Below are 21,915 nucleotides of genomic sequence, written 5' to 3' on the forward strand. Positions count from 1 at the left end.
TTTTTGGTTTGGAGATATATATATATATATATATTTTTTTTTTTCTCAAGCCATTTTGTTTTGCTTTTGTTTTCCTCCCCAAATATTTTTGAAAATTGCAAACCTACAGAGAAGATGAAAGAATAGTACATAAACACCCGTTTGAAATAATTTGAAAATAAGCTGTAGACATTATGGAATTAACCTCTATGTACTTCAGCATGCATCTACTAAAAGAGGGATATTCTCTTATATAACTATAATACTAGATCACCCTGAAGAAATTTAACATTGATAGCGTAACATTATCTAACATGTAGTCCATATTCAGAATTTCCCAGTTGTCCAAAATTGCCCTTTGTAACTGTTCTTTCCTTCCCTTTAAAATAAGCCTTCTCTGGCCCTCTCATCCCCTCCAGTTCCTCTCGTCTCTCTCCTCCCCTTCAAGCTCGCTCCTTAAGGGTGCATTTGTACTGCTGTCTCCTACCTCCTCATCGATCCCAGCCCAGGGAAGATGATCTGACAGGTTCTTGAATGACCTCGAAGTCCAATGGAGCATTTTCAGTGCTGATTTTGCTCACTTCCTGGCAGTCTTTGGCACTCCTGCCCACTCCCTTCTTACTACTCATTGCCCTTGGCTTCAGGGGCAACACATTCTCCTGGTTTTTCTTTTAGGTCTCTGCATGAACTATTTGTGTGGACTCTACTTTCTCCTGGCTTTTAAATGTTGGGGCTCCTCTGGGTTCCCCCTTGGCTCTCTGATCTTGTCACTCTAACACTCTCCTTGGATGCTTTATCTACTCCATGGCTTTGACATCAGTGTGTGAAGACTCCAAATCTTTAATTTCAGCCCACATTATATGCTCTAATCCCTGTTTTATTGGGAATCATTTTAAATAAGTACTTTTCTTTGTAAAAGGAGACCATTTTCTTCATCTGAAATCATGATTCTTCTCACTAACAATTCTTAGGTAATAGTCACCGTTTGATATGATAATGTGTTGGCCTGGAGGTTTGTATAGGATTGGTACTACAAACACATTTAATGCTTGTGTGAAACAGACAAAACAAAACAAACCCATCCCAACAACCTTTTTATTCTTTACACCAATTAAATACATCTTCATCTTTTTTTTTGCTGTGTGATTAATTTACCTTTGCTTTAAAAATTTCAAGTATTTTGAGACTCTGATAGGGGCTATTTAGATATCCATTTTAGAATCGTGAACCTTTAGAAGGCAGAAAGGCCAGGTGTAGTAGCCATGTCTGTAATCCCAGCACTTTGGGAGGCTGAGGCGGGAGGATCACTTGAGACTAGGAGTTTGAAACCAGCCTGGGCAACATAGCAATACTTCGTCTCTACCAAAGGAAAAAAAAATAGCTGGACATGGTGGCTCGCACCTGTAGTCCCAGCTACATAGGAGGCTGAGGCAGGAGGATCACTTGAGCCCAGGAGGTGGAGGCTGCAGTGAACCATGATCGTACCACTGCACTCCAGCCTGGGCAACAGAGCAAGACATTGTCTCAAAAAAGAAAAAAACAAACACACACACACAACACAACACAAAACCCAAAGAGAGCAGAACCACCTCTGTTTAAATGATTTTTACTGGCTTCCAGCTTTACTAGGAAATTCACAAAGAAGCCAGCTTTCTAGTTGGGTCATGTTAATTGTTAGGAAATCTTGTTACAGAGAGACCTATTTCAACTAAGTGCAAGAAAGGACAATCCCTCAGCCCCAATTGCCAGTTATTTCCCATATTCAGAACGCTTTTCTTATATGATTATGGCTTTATATTTCATTAGCTTTTAGCAGCTGCAAAAGACAAAAATTTAATGCAGATCGTATTTGACCTTGAATGAACGAACGTGGCAATATAACACAGATTAGTAATTAATAACAAGGGAGACATAAAACAGAATTGCAGTCAAGATATTATTTCCTGAGTGAGGATTAAAGGTTATTATTGAATTATGGAATAGAACACATTTCATATGAGAGACCATTTTAATAATTTAAAATGATAGGAATTCTTTTATATAGCAAAATTTCTTTTACATACTTAAGAATACAATAGTTTTTAAAAATTAATGTATTCATAATAATAATTCTTTTGGAAAATTGGCAAAACATAATATGGTAGGGAGGTTAACAGTTACTTGTAAACTATTCTCTTGGTCTGAGTGTTTTTTATTGAGTTGGCCTATTATTTCGGTATGGTATAAACGAAGCATCACATTTTCCTGAACTAGTGATATAGCCAAGGATTACAACTCATCTTTTTTTTTTTTTTTCTTTTTTGACACAGGGTCTCACTCTGTCGCCCAGGCTGGAGTGCAGTGGCACCATCAAGGCTCATTGCAGCCTCAGCCTCCTGGGCTCAAGTGATCCTCCCGCCTTAACCTCCCAAGTAGCTGGGACTACAGGTGTGTGCCACCATGCCCGGTTAATTGTTATAGTTTTTGTAGAGATGGGGTTTCATCACATTGCCCAGGCTGGTCATGAACTCCTAGGCTCAAGAGATCTGCCCGCCTCGGCCTCCCAAAGTACTAGGATTACAGTCATGAGCCACTGCACCCAGTCCAAGGATGACAACTCTTATGGAACCTTTCATGAGATGGCTTTATGTCATCTTCATGTTGTTCCATTGCCCTGTTGAATCAAATAGGGCTTTAAATGGGCCATTTAAAAATCCTAATCCTAATAAATGTAGAAGAAATGAGTTCAACAATCACTGTTTTGCAACCACCATAGAAATAATTGATTTAAGCAAAAATCATCAATGGATATTTTGGAGAACAGAATATATACACAGTCTCAAAGCGTGTTCCTGCAAACTGTTTATTAATTGTAAAGAGGAAAACACTTCTACAGTAGAGAAGTTCACATGGACACCATCTTACCCAAGTGATCCAAGTTCACATCAGTGATAATGAGACAGATGAGCACCACATGCCTCCTGATGTCCTAATGCACTGAGAAAGACATACCACTTATCCTGCCAAAATACACAACCTGAATCTCATCACGAGGAAAAGAGCAGACAGATCCAGATTGAGGGATGTTTTACAATCAACTGGCCTGTACTGTTTGAAAATTTCAGTGTCATTGAAGAGAAAGGCAGAGGAATTGTTCCAGAATAAAGGAGACTGAAGAAATGATGATGGTATATGGAGAGAGAGAGAGAGAGAGACTAGTTATTAACAATTATACTATCGTTACTTTTTCATACATTTGAAAATATTTCGGCCGGGCGCAGTGGCTCATGCCTGTAATCCCAGCACTTTGGGAAGCTGAGGCGAGCGGATCACCTGAGGGCAGGAGTTCAAGACCAGCCTGGCCAACGTGATGAAACCCTGTCTCTACTAAAAATACAAAAATTAGCTGGGCATGGTGGCGTGCACCTGTAATCTCAGCTACTCGGGAGGCTGAAACAGGAGAATTGCTTGAACCTGGGAGGCAGAGGTTGCAGTGAGCCAAGATCGCACCACTGCACTCCAGCCTGGGTAACAGAGTGAGACTCTGTCTCAAAAAAAAAAAAAAAAAAAAAATTGTTTTTTCAAAAGAAAAAATCCTAATCCTGTACATCCTAAGTTTACCAAGTTTGTAGTGGTGGCAACGTAGGCTTATGTCCTTTGGTAGTACCATTTTTTAGCCCTTTCTTGTTTTTGCCATCTACCAACTTCATTCATTGAAGACTCTCCACCCACTCTGAGCCTCATACTGGATATCTTCACTGTACACGTGAATAAGCCCCAAATGCTTTGGTGTCTGAGTTCCTTGATCTCCTGAGCCCCAGAAACTCCCTCATCTCCTCAACTTCAGCTGCTCACTCCCATTTACTGGCCCCCGTGGTCACCTGGAAAAGCCCCACCTCTGGAATCTTCATGATTATCATCCTATTCTCTGATTGCTTGGTCTTCTTTGAAACCTCTGAGCCTTAGATACTTCCCATGTGTCTCTATCTCCCAGCCTCCAATTTTATATAGATTTTGGGAATATAAGTGCATTTTTGTTACATGGATATACTGCGTGGTGGTGAAGTCTGAGCCAGCCCTCTCTTGTCTTCCCTTTCTTCCCCATCCACCTTCCCTCCATCTTTTGTTGGCTGTCACTTGAACCAGTTAACAGATCATACACCTTAGTCATATTTTAGGCAATTAAAAAAATTAATATGTGAAATGTTTAGTGTTCCCAAACCAATTGCTAGCAAACTTTGGCTACAATTCCTTGATGGAAAAGCCAAAGATACTAGTAACTTACATTTTTCTACAGGGATGATTCCGATTGATTGATTTATTTTCAAGTAGCCTTTAGAATTTGTCTTCTTTGTCCAGAAGTTTCTGGTTTGAGTGCAGTTTTGCACATCATATTGTGCCCTTGGATGGTTATTTTCAGCTTTTCTATGTACAGTGATAGGTGGGCTGCAGCAATGGCACTAAAAACAAGTAGATGGATGAGTTAGAGTATTTGGTAACTGGAAAGAATCTTAGAGATCACACAATCCAAAGTTCTCATTGTTTGCATGAGAAACTGAGGACCTCGGAGGTTGATTGATTTGTCTGAGGTTACTTAGCTGGCAACTGGGTAAGTCAGGGCCCAAATGGAAGTATCCCAATGACAAAGTCAGAACTTATTAACCCATGTGGATGGGGTTGGTGGGTAGGAGAGTGAGTACATAAAATGTTGTAGAAATGACCTGTTATTCTCGCTCTTGTCTCACTGGAAGGCCAGAGGTTCCTGAGAATGACACAATTATGATGTCTTTTGTCCCTTAGGGAAAGTGATAGTTTTGTTTCAAATGCCTGACATTGTTTGGAGACTGGACTTCACACTTTACTCTCCTCTTTCAGAAAAGTGTCTCCCAGGGACAAGGCCTCTGTGTTGTGGCCTTGCCCTGCAGGGTTGCCAGAGTTTGTGGCTGAGCGAGCCTCATAAGGTCTCTGCCTTGCTTGCTGCCCAACAAGCAGGCTTTGTGTCTGTCTCATGTTCACTGGGCATGTGCTTTGAGCTGTTTTTCCAGTGAAGTTAGAAGTCTCACTGGGACAGCCGCACATCCTGGCAGATGGCAGATATAGAATACCTGTAAACAAAAATAACAGTAATGAAGACTGTGGTCCTAGGCCAGAGTTCGCCATACCCTTTTCTCATCATGCTTTGAACAGCTGAGGTTATAGATGCTTCTCCTCTTCGCTTAAAGCCTTTTGCTATGAGAGGATTCATTTTCTTTCCAGTTCATTTGAATTCATTTTAATCAGCTGTGTCGCACTTGTGCCTGGGTCTCTTCTTGCCTGGATGCCAGTCCCCTTAAAGGTACATTAAATATTTGCTAATCCTGCTGCTTGCTCAGGAGGCCTCTGCCAGAAGAATTTCAAAAGCAGAGAGCCTTTAAATACCTTATCATTCTGAATATGAAATGTCTTGTTTGAAGAACTATCTGTCAAATAAACTCCTATTTAAAAACCAAAACCAAATCAAACATAAAGACTCTACCAGCCAGCACAAAGAGAAATGTAAGACACAAAGTCTTAACTAAACAGTAATTTCATTTGTTCAACAAATATTTATTCCTGCTATGTTCCAGGGACTATCCAGGCTCAGGAAATACAGCAGCTAACTCAATAGATCAAAGTCCCAGCTCTTATAGAGATTACATTCTAGTGGGAGGACACAGACAACAACAAAGAAGTAAATATCACATGGTGATAAGTGCTGTAGAGAAGAAATAAGGAAGGAGATAGGCGATGGGGGGAGGGGAGACCATGTAAGAAGGGGTGGTCAGGAAAGGCCTCCCGCGAAGGTGATGTCTGAGCAAAAGCTGCAGGCTCTAACTGCATGCACCTCAGTTGGCCGGGCTCTTCTTGCTCTAGGCTGTTGTGTTCTGAGATGGTAGCCTGTTTGTCCACAGTAATTTGTGAATTTTTTTTTTTTTTTTTTTTTTTTTTGAGACGGAGTCTCACTCTGTCGCCCAGGCTAGAGTGCAGTGGCGTGATCTCAGTTCACTGCAACCTCTGTCTTCCAGGTTCAAGCAATTGTCCTGCCTCAGTCTCCCAAGTAGATGGGATTACAGGTGCCCACCACCATGCCCGGCTAATTTTTATATTTTTAGTAGAGACGAGGTTTTGCTGTGTTGGCCAGGCTGGTCTCAAACTCCTGATCTCAGGTAATCCACCTGCCTCAGCCTCCCAAAGTGCTGGGATTACAGGCATGAGCCACTACGCCCAGCCATAATTTGTGAAATTTCTAATGAAATGTTATGTATAATCAGGAAGTCTTTGGGACTTAATTGGAATTTGTTAGCCTGGAGAGAGACAATTTTTAAAAAAGTATCTCGCATTTATTGAGTGCTTCCTATATGACAGGCAATGTGCTAAGCATTTTATATGAATCAATTAATATATTACTAATACCTATGTCAATAGATTACTAATACATTATTATGTATTATTACAACACCCCTAGAAGGTATTCATTCAATCATTCATTCAACAAATATATAATACATTTCCAGGCCTTGCCCCAGGTGCTGGGGATGCAGCAATGAAAAAAATGAAGTTCCTATCTAATAGGGGAAAATGGACAATAAACGCATACACATATAACTGTAGACAATGTCAGATGCTCAATAGTGCTACAGGGAACAATAGAACAGGTAAAGGGATAGGGAATGTGAGGTGGGGGAAGGTGTGGGAGGAGATGCTATTCTATATACCATCTGATTTTTTTTTTTTGAGACAGAGTCTTGCTCTGTTGCCCAGGCTGGAGTGCAGTGGCACGATCTTGGCTCACTGCAACCTCTGCCTCCCGGGTTCAAGCGATTCTCATGCCTCGTGCCTCAGCCTCCCAAATAGCTGGGATTACAGGCATGCACCACCACGCCTGGCTAATTTTTTGTATTTTTAGTAAAGACAGGGTTTCACCATGTTGCCTAGGCTGGTCTCGAACTCTTGAGCTCAGGCAATCCACCTGCTTTGGCCTACCAAAGTGCTAGGATTAAAGACTTGAGCTACTGCGCCCGGCCCTGTCTCATTTTTTATGGCTGATTCCAAATGCCATGTATAGCAAAATGAGGATGAGCCCAGGTTCTGAAATTACAGATAACTGGATTTGACTCTACATTGTCCCTCTGACAAGTGACATGACTCCAGACATGTTGTTTCTGAGCCCCAGTTTCCTTATCTGTAAAATAGGGATAGTGACACTTGAGAAGATTGTTGGGGGGAGGATGAAATCAAATCAAGTTGAAGTAGATGATCCACATAAAGCACCAGGCACAATGCCTGGCACAAAGCAATCGCTCTGAATTCATTATTTGTCTTGCTCACTAACCCCCTACATGACTATTTAATTTCTTGCAAGATACCATGATATTGATTGCCACCAGAGAAAAGAATCTATTAAAACAAAACAAAAATCCAGGTTGGCAATAGAGAAACCACCTACTGGGCACAGAAAATTGGCCAGATAACTTATTGAATCTATGCTGTTGCTTCTGTCTAGAAATAAAAATAGAGGACCCTTGCTACACATACTCCTCAATAGCATGCATGCATGCATTCATTCATTCATTCATTTATTCATTTATTCTGCATGGAATCAATGTGACCGGGAAGAGAAGCCCTGTTATCAGATGAAGCAGCAGGACCAGAAGTAGATCTAAGCTGTCCAATAAGTTTAGAACTTAGGTCTAGATGATGCAGATCTTCAAGTCTCAGGGCAGGGTCGGGGGTTATGGGGGCCAGCAACCCCCTCGGGTAGGATCTATCATGCCTGCATTCTACCCTTTGCTATTTTGGAGGTTTCTTCTCCAGGGGAGGGTCCTCAGCTGGCTAGTGCTGTCCTGTGGTGGATGGGGCTTAGGAATTAGGTGAGGTTTTGGAGGTCTGATGTCGGTATACCCAACCTTGCTGGGCTCCTTCCCTCTCCTGGAGAGGTTTCTTTGGGAAATGTATGCCCAAGGGACGACAGCAGGATGTGGATCAAAGTCTGCTTTATCAGCTGCTGCACAAGTACCCCAAATCTCAACGTAGAGCTCTAATGACGGCATGAGTTGGAGCCTGCAGGAAGTTGGAGGCTTGAGGTCTTAGCAGGACCTATTTTTCCCACCCCTCTGAGACGAGCTCATCGGGCAGGGTCTAGTCAGGAGGCAGAAACCACAGAGTGATTTGAACAGAGAGAATTGAATGTAAAGAATTATAGCAACTGCAGGGAAGTTACCACCCTAGAGCTGAGAGAGCAAAGGGAAAAGAGTGGAATTATTCCAGTTGAGAAACTTGCAGGAGGGTCCCACAGAACTGAAGCCCAGACCTCTGAGAAGTGGTGTACTCAGCCGGTGCTGGTGTCTCCAGGGCTGCCATGAGACTGGCTTTGCAAGTGCTGGATGAACTGCAAACTGGATCCAACGACTGTTACCTGGGGTGAAGAGCAGTTGCTAGGTTACACTATCAGGAACAGGAAGCAGACAGGAAGGAGTGTGTCCCCAGTCCCTCCTCCAGCCTTGCAGTCTGCCTTTCCCACCCCTATTGGCAGAGCCTCACAGGGGGCAACTGACAAAGCTGAAATGCGGTCTGCAAAGTCCCAGCCTCAGCACCACTGTGCTGACTAGGGAAGGGTGGGGTTAGAGTTGAGACCTGATAGCTTAATAAGTGGCTTGTGTGCTCAGGTACAGGAGTATGAGCATAGACAGAGATGGCTGCTTCCCAAGCTGGGGTGGGGTGGGGCAATTCCTCTTCCTGACTTTGGAGTAGAAGAGGAAGTAGAAGACAGAGGGGACCATAGGTATTTATAAACCTCCTATGCCACAGTTTACACCCCTCCCAGTGGAACCCAGTGAATGTATTGTGTGCTGTATACAAAACAGCAGCTCCTCCCTTGGAGAGTGGGGTGGGGATGGAAGCCAGGCAGAGATGGGAGGGGGCCTAGCTTGCCTCTTTTCCTGCGTCAGGGAGAAGTGGCAGTAGATGTCAGGTGTCCAGCTAGTGCCAGCCACTTAGTAGGCATTCAAGAAATGGTGAATGGCCAGGCGCGTGGCTCACACCTGTAATCCCAGCATTTTGGGAAGCAGAGGCAGGTGGATCATGAGGTCAGGAGTTCAAGACCAGCCTGGCCAACATGGTGAAACCCTGTCTCTACAGAAAATACAAAAATTAGCTGGGCGTGGTGGTGGGCGCCTGTAGTCCCAGCTACTGGGGAGGCTGAGGCAGAGAATTGCTTGAATCCGGGAGGCAGAGGTTGCAGTGAGCCGAGATCGTGGCTCTGCACTCCAGCTTGGGCTACAGACGAGATTCCGTCTCAAAAAAAAAAAAAAAGAAATGGTGGCCATTATTATTCAAAGGAAGGAAAGGTACACATAGGTTAGGGAATGAAGTAACTGACTAGAGTGGAAAAAGCCAGAGGACCTGAGTTCATATGAGATAAGTGACTTGGAACAAGAGACTCACCTTTCTGAACTCAAAATTTCCTTATGTGTAACATGGAGATGATGATGCTTGTGGGGACCAAATGTCTTGTAATAGACCCTTAACATAGGATAATTATTTTGTTCTATTATTAGAGAAATAATAATAAGCTCAGTTATTTCTTTTTTTTTTTTTTTTAATCGAAATGGAGTCTTGCTCTGTCTCCCAGGCTGGAGTGCAGTGGCAGCGATCTTGGCTCACTGCAACCTCTGTCTCCTAGGTTGAAGTGATCCTCCCACTTCAGCCTCCCAAGTAGCTGGGATTACAAGTGTGCACCACCATGCCCGGCTAATTTTTGTATTTTTAGTAAAGGTGGGGTTTCACCATGTTAGCCAGGCTGATCTCGAACTCGTGACTCAAGTGATCTGCCCACCTCGGCCTCCCAAAGTGTTGGGATTACAGGCGTGGGCCACTGCACCTGGCCAAGCTTGTTTATTTGTTATTGATGTTACTAATACCAAATAGAAGAGACTTCAGTGATCATTTATTCTACAACGTCATTGTGCAGATAAAGAAGCAGAGGCACAGAAAAGATCAATAGCTCTATGGAGGTTAAGAGCTTGGGCTATGGAGTCAGTCAGACGAGGGTTCGAATCCTCACTGTCTATTTCCACTTACCAGCTAAGTGAGCTTTAGTGAGTTCCTCAGTCTCTGTCAGCTTCGCAGTGTTGTGAGGACTGCAGGACTAATCAATGCCTGGCCCTTCGTAAGTGCTCAGGAAGTGGCACTGGAAAGGCACCTTTGTGCTTGTGAGTATGAGAACCCCTCAGGCCAGAGAGTGATTCATCATGATAGCAACTGTCCCACAGAACAGGCCTTTCGGGTGACCCTAGACCCTCCATCATGGTATTGTAAGAACACTTGAGATTTCAGCCATGCCACTACCAATTATTTGCTTTGCAAGGTTGAACATGTGTGTAGGGAAAATCTTTCTCCCCTAACCATTTTTTTTCTCCACTCTCACACCACAGCAATCATCAACACAGAAGACTTCTGTGACCAAATGTGTGGGGACTTTTCTCCACACACCAAGCAGCGGATACCAGCTGGGTGTCCTCTAATTCAGTTTCTGACATTATCTACCCAGAGATAGTGTCAGATCCCACAGGTTGAGGGCTCAGTCCCCAAGACTGACTACCCACCCCACCCCAACACCAGTTGCAAGTCCAGACCTCCAGAACTTCTGACCAACCAGCTTCAAGTTGGCGGTTCCCATGACCCCCCTTTGGGTTCCATTATTTTACTAGAGCAGCTCACAAAACTCGGGGAAACACTTCCTTACATTTACTGGTTTATTATAAAGGATATTACAAAGGAAACAGATGAAGAGATGCATAGGGTGAGGCTGGGGAGAAGGGGCAGGCCACCCTCCCAGAACCTCCACTGTTCAGCTATCCGGAAGCTCACTGAACCCGGTTCTCTTTGGTTTTTATGAAGGCTTCAAGACAACAGCATTTCTTCCCCTAGGGCATAGAGCCTTAAGCCCATAATCAGAAAGTCAGGGGAAGATTAGAGCCTTGGGGCAGGTGAAAGGAGGACAGGAGAAGGTCAGAGGCTGCCCCTGAGGCCTAACATACCTGACATCATAACAAAAGATTGTATTAGGTCCATGGATGAAAACCTCTCTCTCTCTATATATATATATCTATCTATATATAGATAGATATAAAATATATTTATCTTGTGTTAGTTTGTTTTCACGCTGCTGATAAAGGCATAACCGAGACTGGGTAATTTATAAAGAAAAAGAGGTTTAATGGACTTATGGTTTCACATGGCTGGGGAGGCCTCACAATCATGGTGGAAGGGAAAAGGTATGTCTTACATGGTGGCAGACAAGACAGAATGAGAGCCAAGTGAAAGGGGAAACCCCTTATAAAACTATCAGATCTCATGAGACTTATTCACTACCACCAGAACAGTATGGGGGAAACCACCCCCATGATCAATTATCTCCCACCAGGTCCCTCCCACAACACGTGGGAATTATGGAGGCTACAATTCAAGATAGATTTGGGTGGGGACACAGCCAAATCATATGTATATTATAACACCACAACATGTCACTCTATTTCTTCTTCCTGTGGTTTTTCCCTATAAAGCTCATGATACACGACGTTGGGTCTATTTCCTGGGGTTTTCTGGAACCTGAATAATGGAAAGAGTCCCTGGAACTCAAGAGCCTTGGGGAAGCTAATAAATTAACCTTGCCAGATGACCAGGTCCTGGGATATTCTGTGTACTGCAGCAGTACTAAACCAGAGGATGCTGGGACTGGGGGCTGGACCCCTGCTTTCAGAACTCAAATCGCTTCTGTTATAGTCAACTCTTATTTTTTATGCACCAACTGGGAAAAATGATAGCATGAGTAAAAGGAGCCAGCTGGTGTTGATTGCTCTTCACTCTAAAACTCGAGGAGGCATAAGAGACTGTATTTTAAATCTCATTATCTCTTACCTGATTTCTTTCTTCAATATGATGAAACTACAAGATGGCTTAAAGGCTACCTTCCCCAGAAGAGAGACAGTCTGCCTAGATAGTCCACAAACAAGACAATACTTCTAGTTGCCATTTACTTAGCATGTGCTTTTTACCAGGCATTGGGCCAAACTCTTCCCCTTGTAACATCTCATTTCATCCTCATAGAAACTCTGGGCCGGGCGCGGTGGCTCACGCTTGTAATCCCAGCACTTTGGGAGGCCGAGGCGGGCGGATCACGAGGTCAGGAGATCGAGACCACGGTGAAACCCCGTCTCTACTAAAAATACAAAAAAAATTAGCCGGGCGTGGTGGCGGGCGCCTGTAGTCCCAGCTACTCGGAGAGGCTGAGGCAGGAGAATGGCGTGAACCCAGGAGGCGGAGCTTGCAGTGAGCCGAGATCGCGCCACTGCACTCCAGCCTGGGGGACAGAGCGAGACTCCGTCTCAAAAAAAAAAAAAAAAAAAAAAAAAAAGAAACTCTGTGAGGGAGGGGGTGTGTTTCTTTATCCACCTGCATTTTATCAATCGAATCTCAGGTGCAGAAGGTGGTGTGAATCATACGTCTCCATCAGCTCATTGAACATTATCATCATTAGTCTGTGTAAGACCCCTTCTTATGTTAATTAGTTTATTCCCTTCTATTCATGTACCCCACGCTCATTCACTCCCCTATAAATAACCGGTCCATTATGTGTTGTGTGCATCTTTCCCTTTGTATATGTTCTTCTGAAATGTGATTTTGTGTGTATCTATATAGTTTTATTGATTAAAGTAGTATTTCATTCTGTCTCTGACTTTTTAATAACCATTCCAATGGAAGTACTATGTTTTTAATACCTACTGGATAGGTTGCTTTGGGTTTATTTAATCTATTGCTTCCAGTTGTGTTGTGCTACTCTGTGGTGTGCACCCACCAAAGGTACAGATTCTCTTTCCTAGTGATAGGCAGCCAGGCCTATTTGTATCAAACTTCCTATTGCCACAAAGAAGCAATTGCATCCCCATATGTCTCCTTGATGGACTGTGTGAGAATTGCTTTGGGGTACGCAGTGAAGAATGGAATTGCTACTTCACAGGGTATACATAGATTCATAGATTTACTATGCTTAAGCCATGGCAAAGGTAGGTGCTGTTATTATTCCCATTTTACAGATGAGGAAACTGAGGTTTTGAGAGTTTTAATAACTTACCTAAATTAACATAGACGATAATTAGAAGAGCTAGGATTCAAGTTCAGGCAGTCTTACTCCAAAACTTCTGTTCCTAATGGCTGTGCCATCATTATTCTCTGAGTGTTTGAGACATGAGGACATTTTATAAAAAACATAAAAGTCAATCTCATTGTTTGGTGTTTTAATATTCTTAGAACCTAGGAATCCAGGTGGACTGCTTTTTTTTTTTTTTTCCACTGAAGCACCCTACTTCTCCTAACAGATACATAGTAACTATTTTTCTCTGACTTTCATATTCTGTGGGTCTGCAGCGCTGAGAGCTGCGTTGATCATCCAGAACTGGTACCGAGGTTACAAAGCTCGACTGAAGGCCAGACAACACTATGCCCTCACCATCTTCCAGTCCATCGAATATGCTGATGAGCAAAGCCAAATGCAGGTCTGTTTTGCAAGCTTTTCCCTTCTTTTGGTAAAATGATTCTCTTTACCCCTTGTTATTGAAAGAATGAAAGTTTGGGTCCATTTTAAGCTGAGGAACCGTGGTGAAAGGCTTTAATAGAGCATGTCATGACATTGTCTTGGAACTAGTTATTGAGAGAGAGTGTGCTTTGGGAAAAGGATGGTGTTTTTCCGTTTTGAAGTTCACATTTTTAAGAGGGCTGCCCAACGTCTGGTTAACTAATAAAAATAGTTTTATTCTATTTTGGGGCAGATGCCTTAATAGGAAATAAAGTTGTCATTTTATAAAAGAAAAAAATACTTCAAGGAGTTAAAAAATGGCAGAATTTCCTAGGAACAAACCTCTGCAAGCTCTAGAAGAAAATATACATGGGTGAGGAAGGCCTTTTTTTTTTTTTTTTTGCTTCGAGACGGAATTTCACTCTTGTTGCCCAGGCTGGAGTGCAATGGCGCGGTCTCGGCTCGCTGCAACCTCCACCTCCCGGGTTCAAGCAATTCTCCTGCCTCAGCCTCCCAAGTAGCTGGGATTATAGGCACCCACCACCACCACACCCAGCTAATTTTTAAATTTTCAGTAGAGACAGGGTTTCATCATGTTGGCCAGGCTGCTCTCGAACTCCTGACCTCAGGTGATTTATCTACCTTGGCCTCCCAAAGTTCTGGAATTACAGGCGTGAGCCACTGCACCTGGCCAAGGAAGGCCTTTTTAAAGGATACATAAATCTAGTTTTAATGCTCATTAATTTTAAAAAAGTACTTTTAACAATAAACAGATCTTAGATCTCCAATATAGTTGCTAATGAAAAAATCAACTTGTAAAACAATATGTAGAGTTTATCTCATTTATGTGAAACAACATGAAACATACAGCAAAAGTCTGGAAAAAGATAAACAGGAAATTGTTTCCAGTAGTTAGTTCTGAGGACAGGAGTGGTATTGGTGGGCGTGGGTTGGGATGTTAAGAGGGACTTCTCATTTTTATTTTATATTATTTGTAGTTTTTAGCAATCATAGATCTGTGTATCACATTATAATATTTAAAGATAATTAAGAACATTCCAAAAAGAACCAAGTTGCTAGATTTATTTTTGGCAGCTGGAAAAATGATATACTGTGATTCAGTCAGACGCTCCCTTTGTCTAGATTAGGAACCTCAGCATAGGCTGTCTTTTTAAGCACTGTAGAATATAGTAATAAATATACAGGTAGGGTGAACCCCAAATTGATATGCTTTAGACACATTCCAGCACCAGTACATTCTTTTCTATTGATTCTTTATTGAGATGTAATTCACATGCCATACAGTTCACCCATTTAAAGTGTGCAATTCAATGGTTTTTAGTATATGTACAGGGTTGTGCAAACATCCCCACAATCAATTTTAGGACATTTTCATTTCCCCCTTCCTAAACTCCATACCCATTAGCAGTCATTCCCCCATTTCCTTCCCCCAGTCCCTGGCAACCACTAATCTATTTTCTATCTGGCCATTTCATATAAATGGAATCATATAATAGGTGGTCTTTGATGTCTGGCTGCTTTTTTTTTTTTTTTTTTTTTTGACGCCAAAGCCTTTCGGTGGTTCAGCCTGGGGGGCAGTGGCGTGATTTTGGCTCACTGCAACCTCTGCCTCCCAGGTTCAACCGATTCTCCTGCCTCAGCCTCCCGAGTAGCTGGGACTACAGGCACATGCCACCACGCCCAGCTAATTTTTGCATTTTTGGTCTCCCAAATTGCTGGGATTACAGGCGTGAGCCACTGTGCCTGGCCCAGCTTGTTTTACTTAGCATGATGCTTTCAAGGTTCACCCATGTTGTAGCATGTATCAGGACTTCATTTCTTTTTAGTTAATATTACTCATTCCAAAGAATATTCCATTGTATGGATGGACCACATTTTGGTCATCTATTCCTCAGATGATGGATCATTTGGGTTGTTCCACCTTTTGGCTATTATGAATAATGCTGCTGTGAACATTTGTATGCAAGTTTTTGTGTGAACATATGTTTTCAGTTCTCTTGGGTATAGACCTGTGAGTGGAATTGCTGTGTCATGTAGTAACTTTGTGCTTAACTTTTTGAGGAGCTGCTAAACTGTGTTCCAAAGCAGCTCCATTGTTTTACCTTCCCACCAGCAATTGATGAGGGCTCCAATTTCTTCAATTCTTTGCCAACACTTGTTATTATCTCTTTTTGATTATAGCTATCGTAGTGGGTGTGAAGCGATGTCTCATTGTGGTTTCTATTGACTGTTAACTGACAAATCCATCATCAACAGCATTAAAATCATATATTTTGATAACTGTATGGAAAGTCTTCCTTCTCTCAATTCCCAACTCCCAGATCTACTCCCAGATTGATAAAGTGTTTACTTTTCATGAGAGGCAGGGCTTGAAAAAGAAATTATTTGTGCTGTACAAATGCAGGTCTTTGCAGATACCTGGTGGCCATAGAGCCAGTACCCCGACTGTGGCTGGAAAGCTGGTGAAGTTCCACCTTTCCCTTCCTTTCTTTCCAAAATATATTTGATACTTAAGAATATTCCTTAACTCTTAATTTCACCACCAAAAATAAAAGAGATCATGACCAGGTGCAGTGGCTCACACCTGTAATCCTAGCACTTTGGGAGGCCGAGGCAGGTGGATCACCTGAGGTCGGGAGTTCGAGACCAGCCTAGCCAACATGGTGAAACCCTGTCTCTACTAAAAATACAAAAATGTTAGCTGGACATGGTGGCGAGCGCCTGTAATCCCAGCTACTCGGGAGACTGAGGCAGGAGAATCGCTTGATCCGGGGAGGCGGAGGTTGCAGTGAGCCAAAATCGTGCCATTGCACTCCAGCCTGGGCGTCGAGAGCGAAACTCCACCTTAAGAAAAAGAAAAGAAGAGATCATAACGAACAAAATTTAGTAGCTGTTTTAGGTTGGATTTCCTAGAAGCAGAGGCTAAGACAGGGATTCTGGTACAAGTGACTTATTGAGGGTGTGTTTTCAGGGAAAGCCTGTAAGGGAGTGAGGAATGCAAGACAGGACAGGGGAGAAGCTAGGCCAAGATGTACTTTTTGAAGTCTGACCTCAGCCTGATCCCATCTGGAGCTGTCAAGTGTGAAATGCACTACAGTTTGTCCCTGGCAGAGGCAAGGGAGGTGGGGGACTGGGCTGTTACACCCTTGCTTCAGCCAGTGGTGGTCTCTGGGCAGCCCCACAGGAGGGGCGTTCATGTGTTATCCTGTGTTGCTCTGGATGCAGGCAGTCCTCTGGAGGCAGGCATAGATGTGACCCTTAGCACCTGCAGCAGCTGGGATAGGAATGCCCCACAAGAGTAAGGGCACTCGGGTGGAACACCAATAGCATTTGCCACAGTAGCTGTTTGGGGTTCACTAATTGATTAATGTTTTTTTTATTTTGTCCAGTTATCCACCTTCTTTTCCTTCATGTTGGAAAACTACACACATAAGGAAGAGCTAGGTAAGTAAAAAGTTTAGTCTTTTCAAAAGTGTCATTAAATATTGAATTGTCTTCATCAAGAGCTGTAAATTCTGAAGATGGGAGAACACTATGAAATTAAAAAGATGCCTACCTCTTTTGTTTATGTGACACCCAACAACTGGCAACATCAGTTCAAGTGGCCTTTTTCCCTCTCTGGATGGTGTCAACTAAATCAGTCATTTAATTTTTTCACTTTCCCAAAAGCTGAATTAGAATTCATTCAATATTCATTTGTTGAATGCCTTTTCTGAACTACAATCTATCAGTACACAACAGTAGGTTAGTAAAGGGAACCTTTTTATTATTATTATTATTATTATTGTACTTTAAGTTCTAGGGTACATGTGATCAATGTGCAGGTTTGTCACTTATGTATACACGTGCCATGTTGGTGTGCTGCACCCATTAACTCATCATTTACATTAGGTGTTCTCCTAATGCTATCCCTCCCCCCTCCCCCAACCCCACGACAGGCCCCGGTGTGTGATGTCCCCCGCCCTGTGTCCAAGTGTTCTCATTGTTCAGTTCCCACCTATGAGTGAGAACATGCAGTGTTTGGTTTTCTGTGCTTATGATAGTTTGCTCAGAATGATGGTTTCCAGTTTCATCCATGTCCCTACAAAGGGCATGAACTCATCCTTTTTTACGGCTGCATAGTATTCCATGGTGTATATGTGCCACATTTTCTTAATCCATTCTATCACTGATGGACATTTGGGTTGGTCCCAAGTCTTTGCTATTGTGAACAGTGCCGCAACAAACATACATGTGCATGTGTCTTTATAGCAGTATGATTTATAATCCTTTGGGTATATACCCAGTAATGGGATTGCTGGGTCAAATGGTATTTCTAGTTCTAGATCCCTGAGGAATCACCACACTGTCTTCCACAATGGCTGAACTAGTTTACAGTCCCACCAACAGTGTAAAAGTGTTCCTATTTCTCCACATCCTCTCCAGCACCTGTTGTTTCCCGACTTTTAATGATCACCATTCTAACTGGTGTGAGATGGTATGTCATTGTGGTTTTGATTTGCATTTCTCTGATGGCCAGTGATGATGAGCATTTTTTCATGTGTCTGTTAGCTGCATACATGTCTTCTTTTGAGAAGTATCTGTTCATATTCTTTGCCCACATTTTGATGAGGTTTTTTGATTTTTTCTTGTAAATTCGTTTAAGTTCTTTGTAGATTCTGGATATTAGCCCATTGTCAGATGGGTAGATTGTAAAAATTTTCTCCCATTCTGTAGGTTGCCTGTTCACTCTCATGATAGTTTTTTTGCTGTGCAGAAGCTCTTTAGTTTAATTAGATCCCATTTGTCAATTTTGGCTTTTGTTGCCATTGCTTTTGGTGTTTTAGTCATGAAGTCCTTGCCCATGCTTGTGTCCTGAGTAGTATTGCCTAGGTTTTCTTCTAGGGTTTTTATGGTTTTAGGTCTAACATTTAAGTCTTTAATCCATCTTGAATTAATTTTTGTATAAGGTGTAAGGAAGGGATCCAGTTTCAGCTTTCTACATATGACTAGCCAGTTTTCCCAGCACCATTTATTAAATAGGGAATCCTTTCCCCATTTCTTGTTTTTGTCAGGTTTGTCAAATATCAGATGGTTGTAGATGTGTGGTATTATTTCTGAGGACTCTGTTCTGTTCCATTAGTCTATGTCTCTGTTTTGGTACCAGTACCATGCTGTTTCGGTTACTGTAGCCTTGTAGTATAGTTTGGAGTCAGGTAGCGTGATGCCTCCAGCTTTGTTCTTTTGGCTTAGGATTGACTTGGCGATGCGGGCTCTTTTTTGATTCCATATGAACTTTAAAGTAGTTTTTTCCAATTCTGTAAGAAAGTCATTGGTAGCTTGATGGGGATGGCATTGAATCTATAAATTACCTTGGGCAGTATGGCCATTTTCACGATATTGATTCTTCCTACCTATGAGCATGGAATGTCCTTCCATTTGTTTGTGTCCTCTTTTATTTCATTGAGCAGTGGTTTGTAGTTCTCCTTGAAGAGGTCCTTCACATCCCTTGTAAGTTGAATTCCTAGGTATTTTATTCTCTTTGAAGCAATTGTGAATGGGAATTCACTCATGATTTGGCTCTCTGTTTGTCTGTTATTGGTGTATAAGAATGCCTGTGATTTTTGCACATTGATTTTGTATCCTGAGATTTTGCTGAAGTTGCTTATCAGTTTAAGGAGATTTTGGGCTGAGACAATGGGGTTTTCTAGATATACAATCATGTCATCTGCAAACAGGGACAACTTGACTTCCTCTTTTCCTAATTGAATACCCTTATTTCCTTCTCCTGCCTGATTGCCCTGGCCAGAACTTCCAACACTATGTTGAATAGGAGTGGTGAGAGAGGGCATCCCTGTCTTGTGCCAGTTTTCAAAGGGAATGCTTCCAGTTTTTGCCCATTCAGTATGGTACTGGCTGGGCATTATTATTATTATGAACATTGAGATGCATCTCATTATTTTGAGATATGTCCCATCAATACCTAATTTATTGAGAGTTTTTAGCATGAAGGCTGTTGGATTTTGTCAAAGGCCTTTTCTGCATCTATTGAGATAATCATGTGGTTTTTGTCTTTGGTTCTGTTTATATGCTGGATTACATTTATTGATTTGTGTATGTTGAACCAGCCTTGTATCCCAGGGATAAAGCTGACTTGATCATAGTGGATAAACTTTTTGATGTGCTGCTGGATTTGGTTTGCCAGTACTTTATTGAGGACTTTTGCATCAGGGTTCATCAGGGATATTGGTCTAAAATTCTTTTTTTGTTGTGTCTCTGCCAGGCTTTGGTATCAGGATGATGCTGGCCTCATAAAATGAGTTAAGGAGGATTCCCTCTTTTTCTATGGATTGGAATAGTTTCAGAAGGAATGGTACCAGCTCCTCTTTGTACTTCTGGTAGAATTTGGCTGTGAATCTGTCTGGTCTTGGACTTTTTTTTGGTTGGTAGGCTATTGATTATTGCCTCAATTTCAGAAGCTGTTATTGGTCTATTCAGGGATTCAACTTCTTCCTGGTTTAGTCTTGGGAGGGTGTATGTGTCCAGGAATTTATCCATTTCTTCTAGATTTTCTAGTTTATTTGCGTAGAGGTGTTTATAGTATTCTCTGATGGTAGTTTGTATTTCTGTGGGATCGGTGGTGATGTCCCCTTTATCATTTTTTATTGCATCTATTTGATCTTCTCTCTTTTCTTCTTTATTACTCTTGCTAGCGGTCTATCAATTTTGTTGATCTTTTCAAAAAGACAGCTTCTGGATCCATTGATTTTTTGAAGGGTTTTTCTGTCTCTATCTCCTTCAGTTCTGCTCTGATCTTAGTTATTTCTTGCCTTCTGCTAGCTTTTGAATGTGCTTGCTCTTGCTTCTCTAGTTCTTTTAATTGTGGTGTTAGGGTGTCAATTTTAGATCTTTCCTGCTTTCTCTTATGGGCATTTAGTGCTATAAATTTCCCTCTACACACTGCTTTAAATGTGTCGCAGAGATTCTGGTATGTTGTCTTTGTTCTCATTGGTTTCAAAGAACATCTTTATTTCTGCCTTCATTTCGTTATGTACCCAGTAGTCATTCAGGAGCAGGTTGTTCAGTTTCCATGTAGTTGAGCGGTTTTGAGTGAGTTTCTTAATCCTGAATTCTAGTTTGATTGCACTGTGGTCTGAGAGACAGTTTGTTATAATTTCTGTTCTTTTACATTTGCTGAGGAGTGCTTTACTTCTGACTATGTGGTCAATTTTGGAATAAGTGTGATGTGGTGCGAAGAAGAATGTATATTCTGTTGATTGGGGTGGAGAGTTCTGTAGATGTCTATTAGGTCAGCTTGGTGCAGAGCTGAGTTCAGTTCCTGGATATCCCCGTTAACTTTCTGTCTCGTTGATCTGTCTAATGTTGACAGTGGGGTGTTAAAGTCTCCCATTAGTATTGTGTGGGAATCTAAGTCTCTTTGTAGGTCTCTCAGGACTTGCTTTGTGAATCTGGGTGCTCCTGTATTGGGTGCATATATATTTAGGATAGTTAGCTCTTCTTATTGAATTGATCCCTTTACCATTATGTAATGGCCTTCTTTGTCTCTTTTGATCTTTGTTGGTTTAAAGTCTGTTTTATCAGAGACTAGGATTGCAACCCCTGCTTTTTTTTTTTTTGTTTTCCATTTGCTTGGTAGATCTTCCTCCATCCCTTTATTTTGAGCCTATGTATGTCTCTGCATGTGAGATGGGTCTCCTGAATACAGCACACTGATGGGCCTTGACTCTTTATCCAATTTGCCAGTCTGTGTCTTATAATTGGAGCATTTAGCCCATTTACATTTAAAGTTAATATTGTTATGTGTGAATTTGATCCTGTCATTATGATGTTAGCTGGTTATTTTGCTCGTTAGTTGATGCAGTTTCTTCCTAGCCTCAATGGTCTTTACAATTTGGCACGTTTTTGCAGTGGCTGGTACGGGTTGTTGCTTTCCATGTTTAGTGCTTCCTTCAGGAGCTCTTGTAAGGCAGGCCTGGTGGTGACAAAGTCTCTCAGCATTTGTTTATCTGTAAAGGATTTTATTTCTCCTTCACTTATGAAGCTTAGTTTGGCTGGATATGAAATTCTGGGTTGAAAATTTCTTTCTTTAAGAATGTTGAATATTGGCCCCTGCTCTTTTCTGGCTTGTAGAGTTTCTGCCGAGAGATCAGCTGTTAGTCTGATGGGCTTCCCTTTGTGGGTAACCCGACCTTTCTCTCTGGCTGCCCTTAACATTTTTTCCTTCATTTCCAACTTTGGTGAATCTGACAATTATGTGTCTTGGAGTTGCTCTTCTCGAGGAGTATCTTTATGGCGTTCTCAGTATTTCCTGAATTTGAATGTTGGCCTGCCTTGCTAGGTTGGGA

At 42.1% G+C, this 21,915-nt stretch overlaps 1 protein-coding gene across 1 annotated transcript in view; it reads left to right on the forward strand.

The window, feature by feature from the left end:
• The window catches only part of PPEF1 (protein phosphatase with EF-hand domain 1), a 147,176-nt gene that overhangs the window by 40,532 nt on the left and 84,729 nt on the right, over nt 1–21,915 (forward strand). Inside the window, exons 9-10 of the mRNA XM_058441833.1 lie at nt 13,402–13,529; nt 16,960–17,014. Of these exons, the coding sequence (XP_058297816.1) occupies nt 13,402–13,529; nt 16,960–17,014 (183 nt within the window). The remainder of the gene's footprint in view (nt 1–13,401; nt 13,530–16,959; nt 17,015–21,915) is intronic.

Source organism: Hylobates moloch, unplaced genomic scaffold (assembly GCF_009828535.3).
Source record: "Hylobates moloch isolate HMO894 unplaced genomic scaffold, HMol_V3 SCAFFOLD_7, whole genome shotgun sequence".
Taxonomy (NCBI): domain Eukaryota; kingdom Metazoa; phylum Chordata; class Mammalia; order Primates; family Hylobatidae; genus Hylobates; species Hylobates moloch.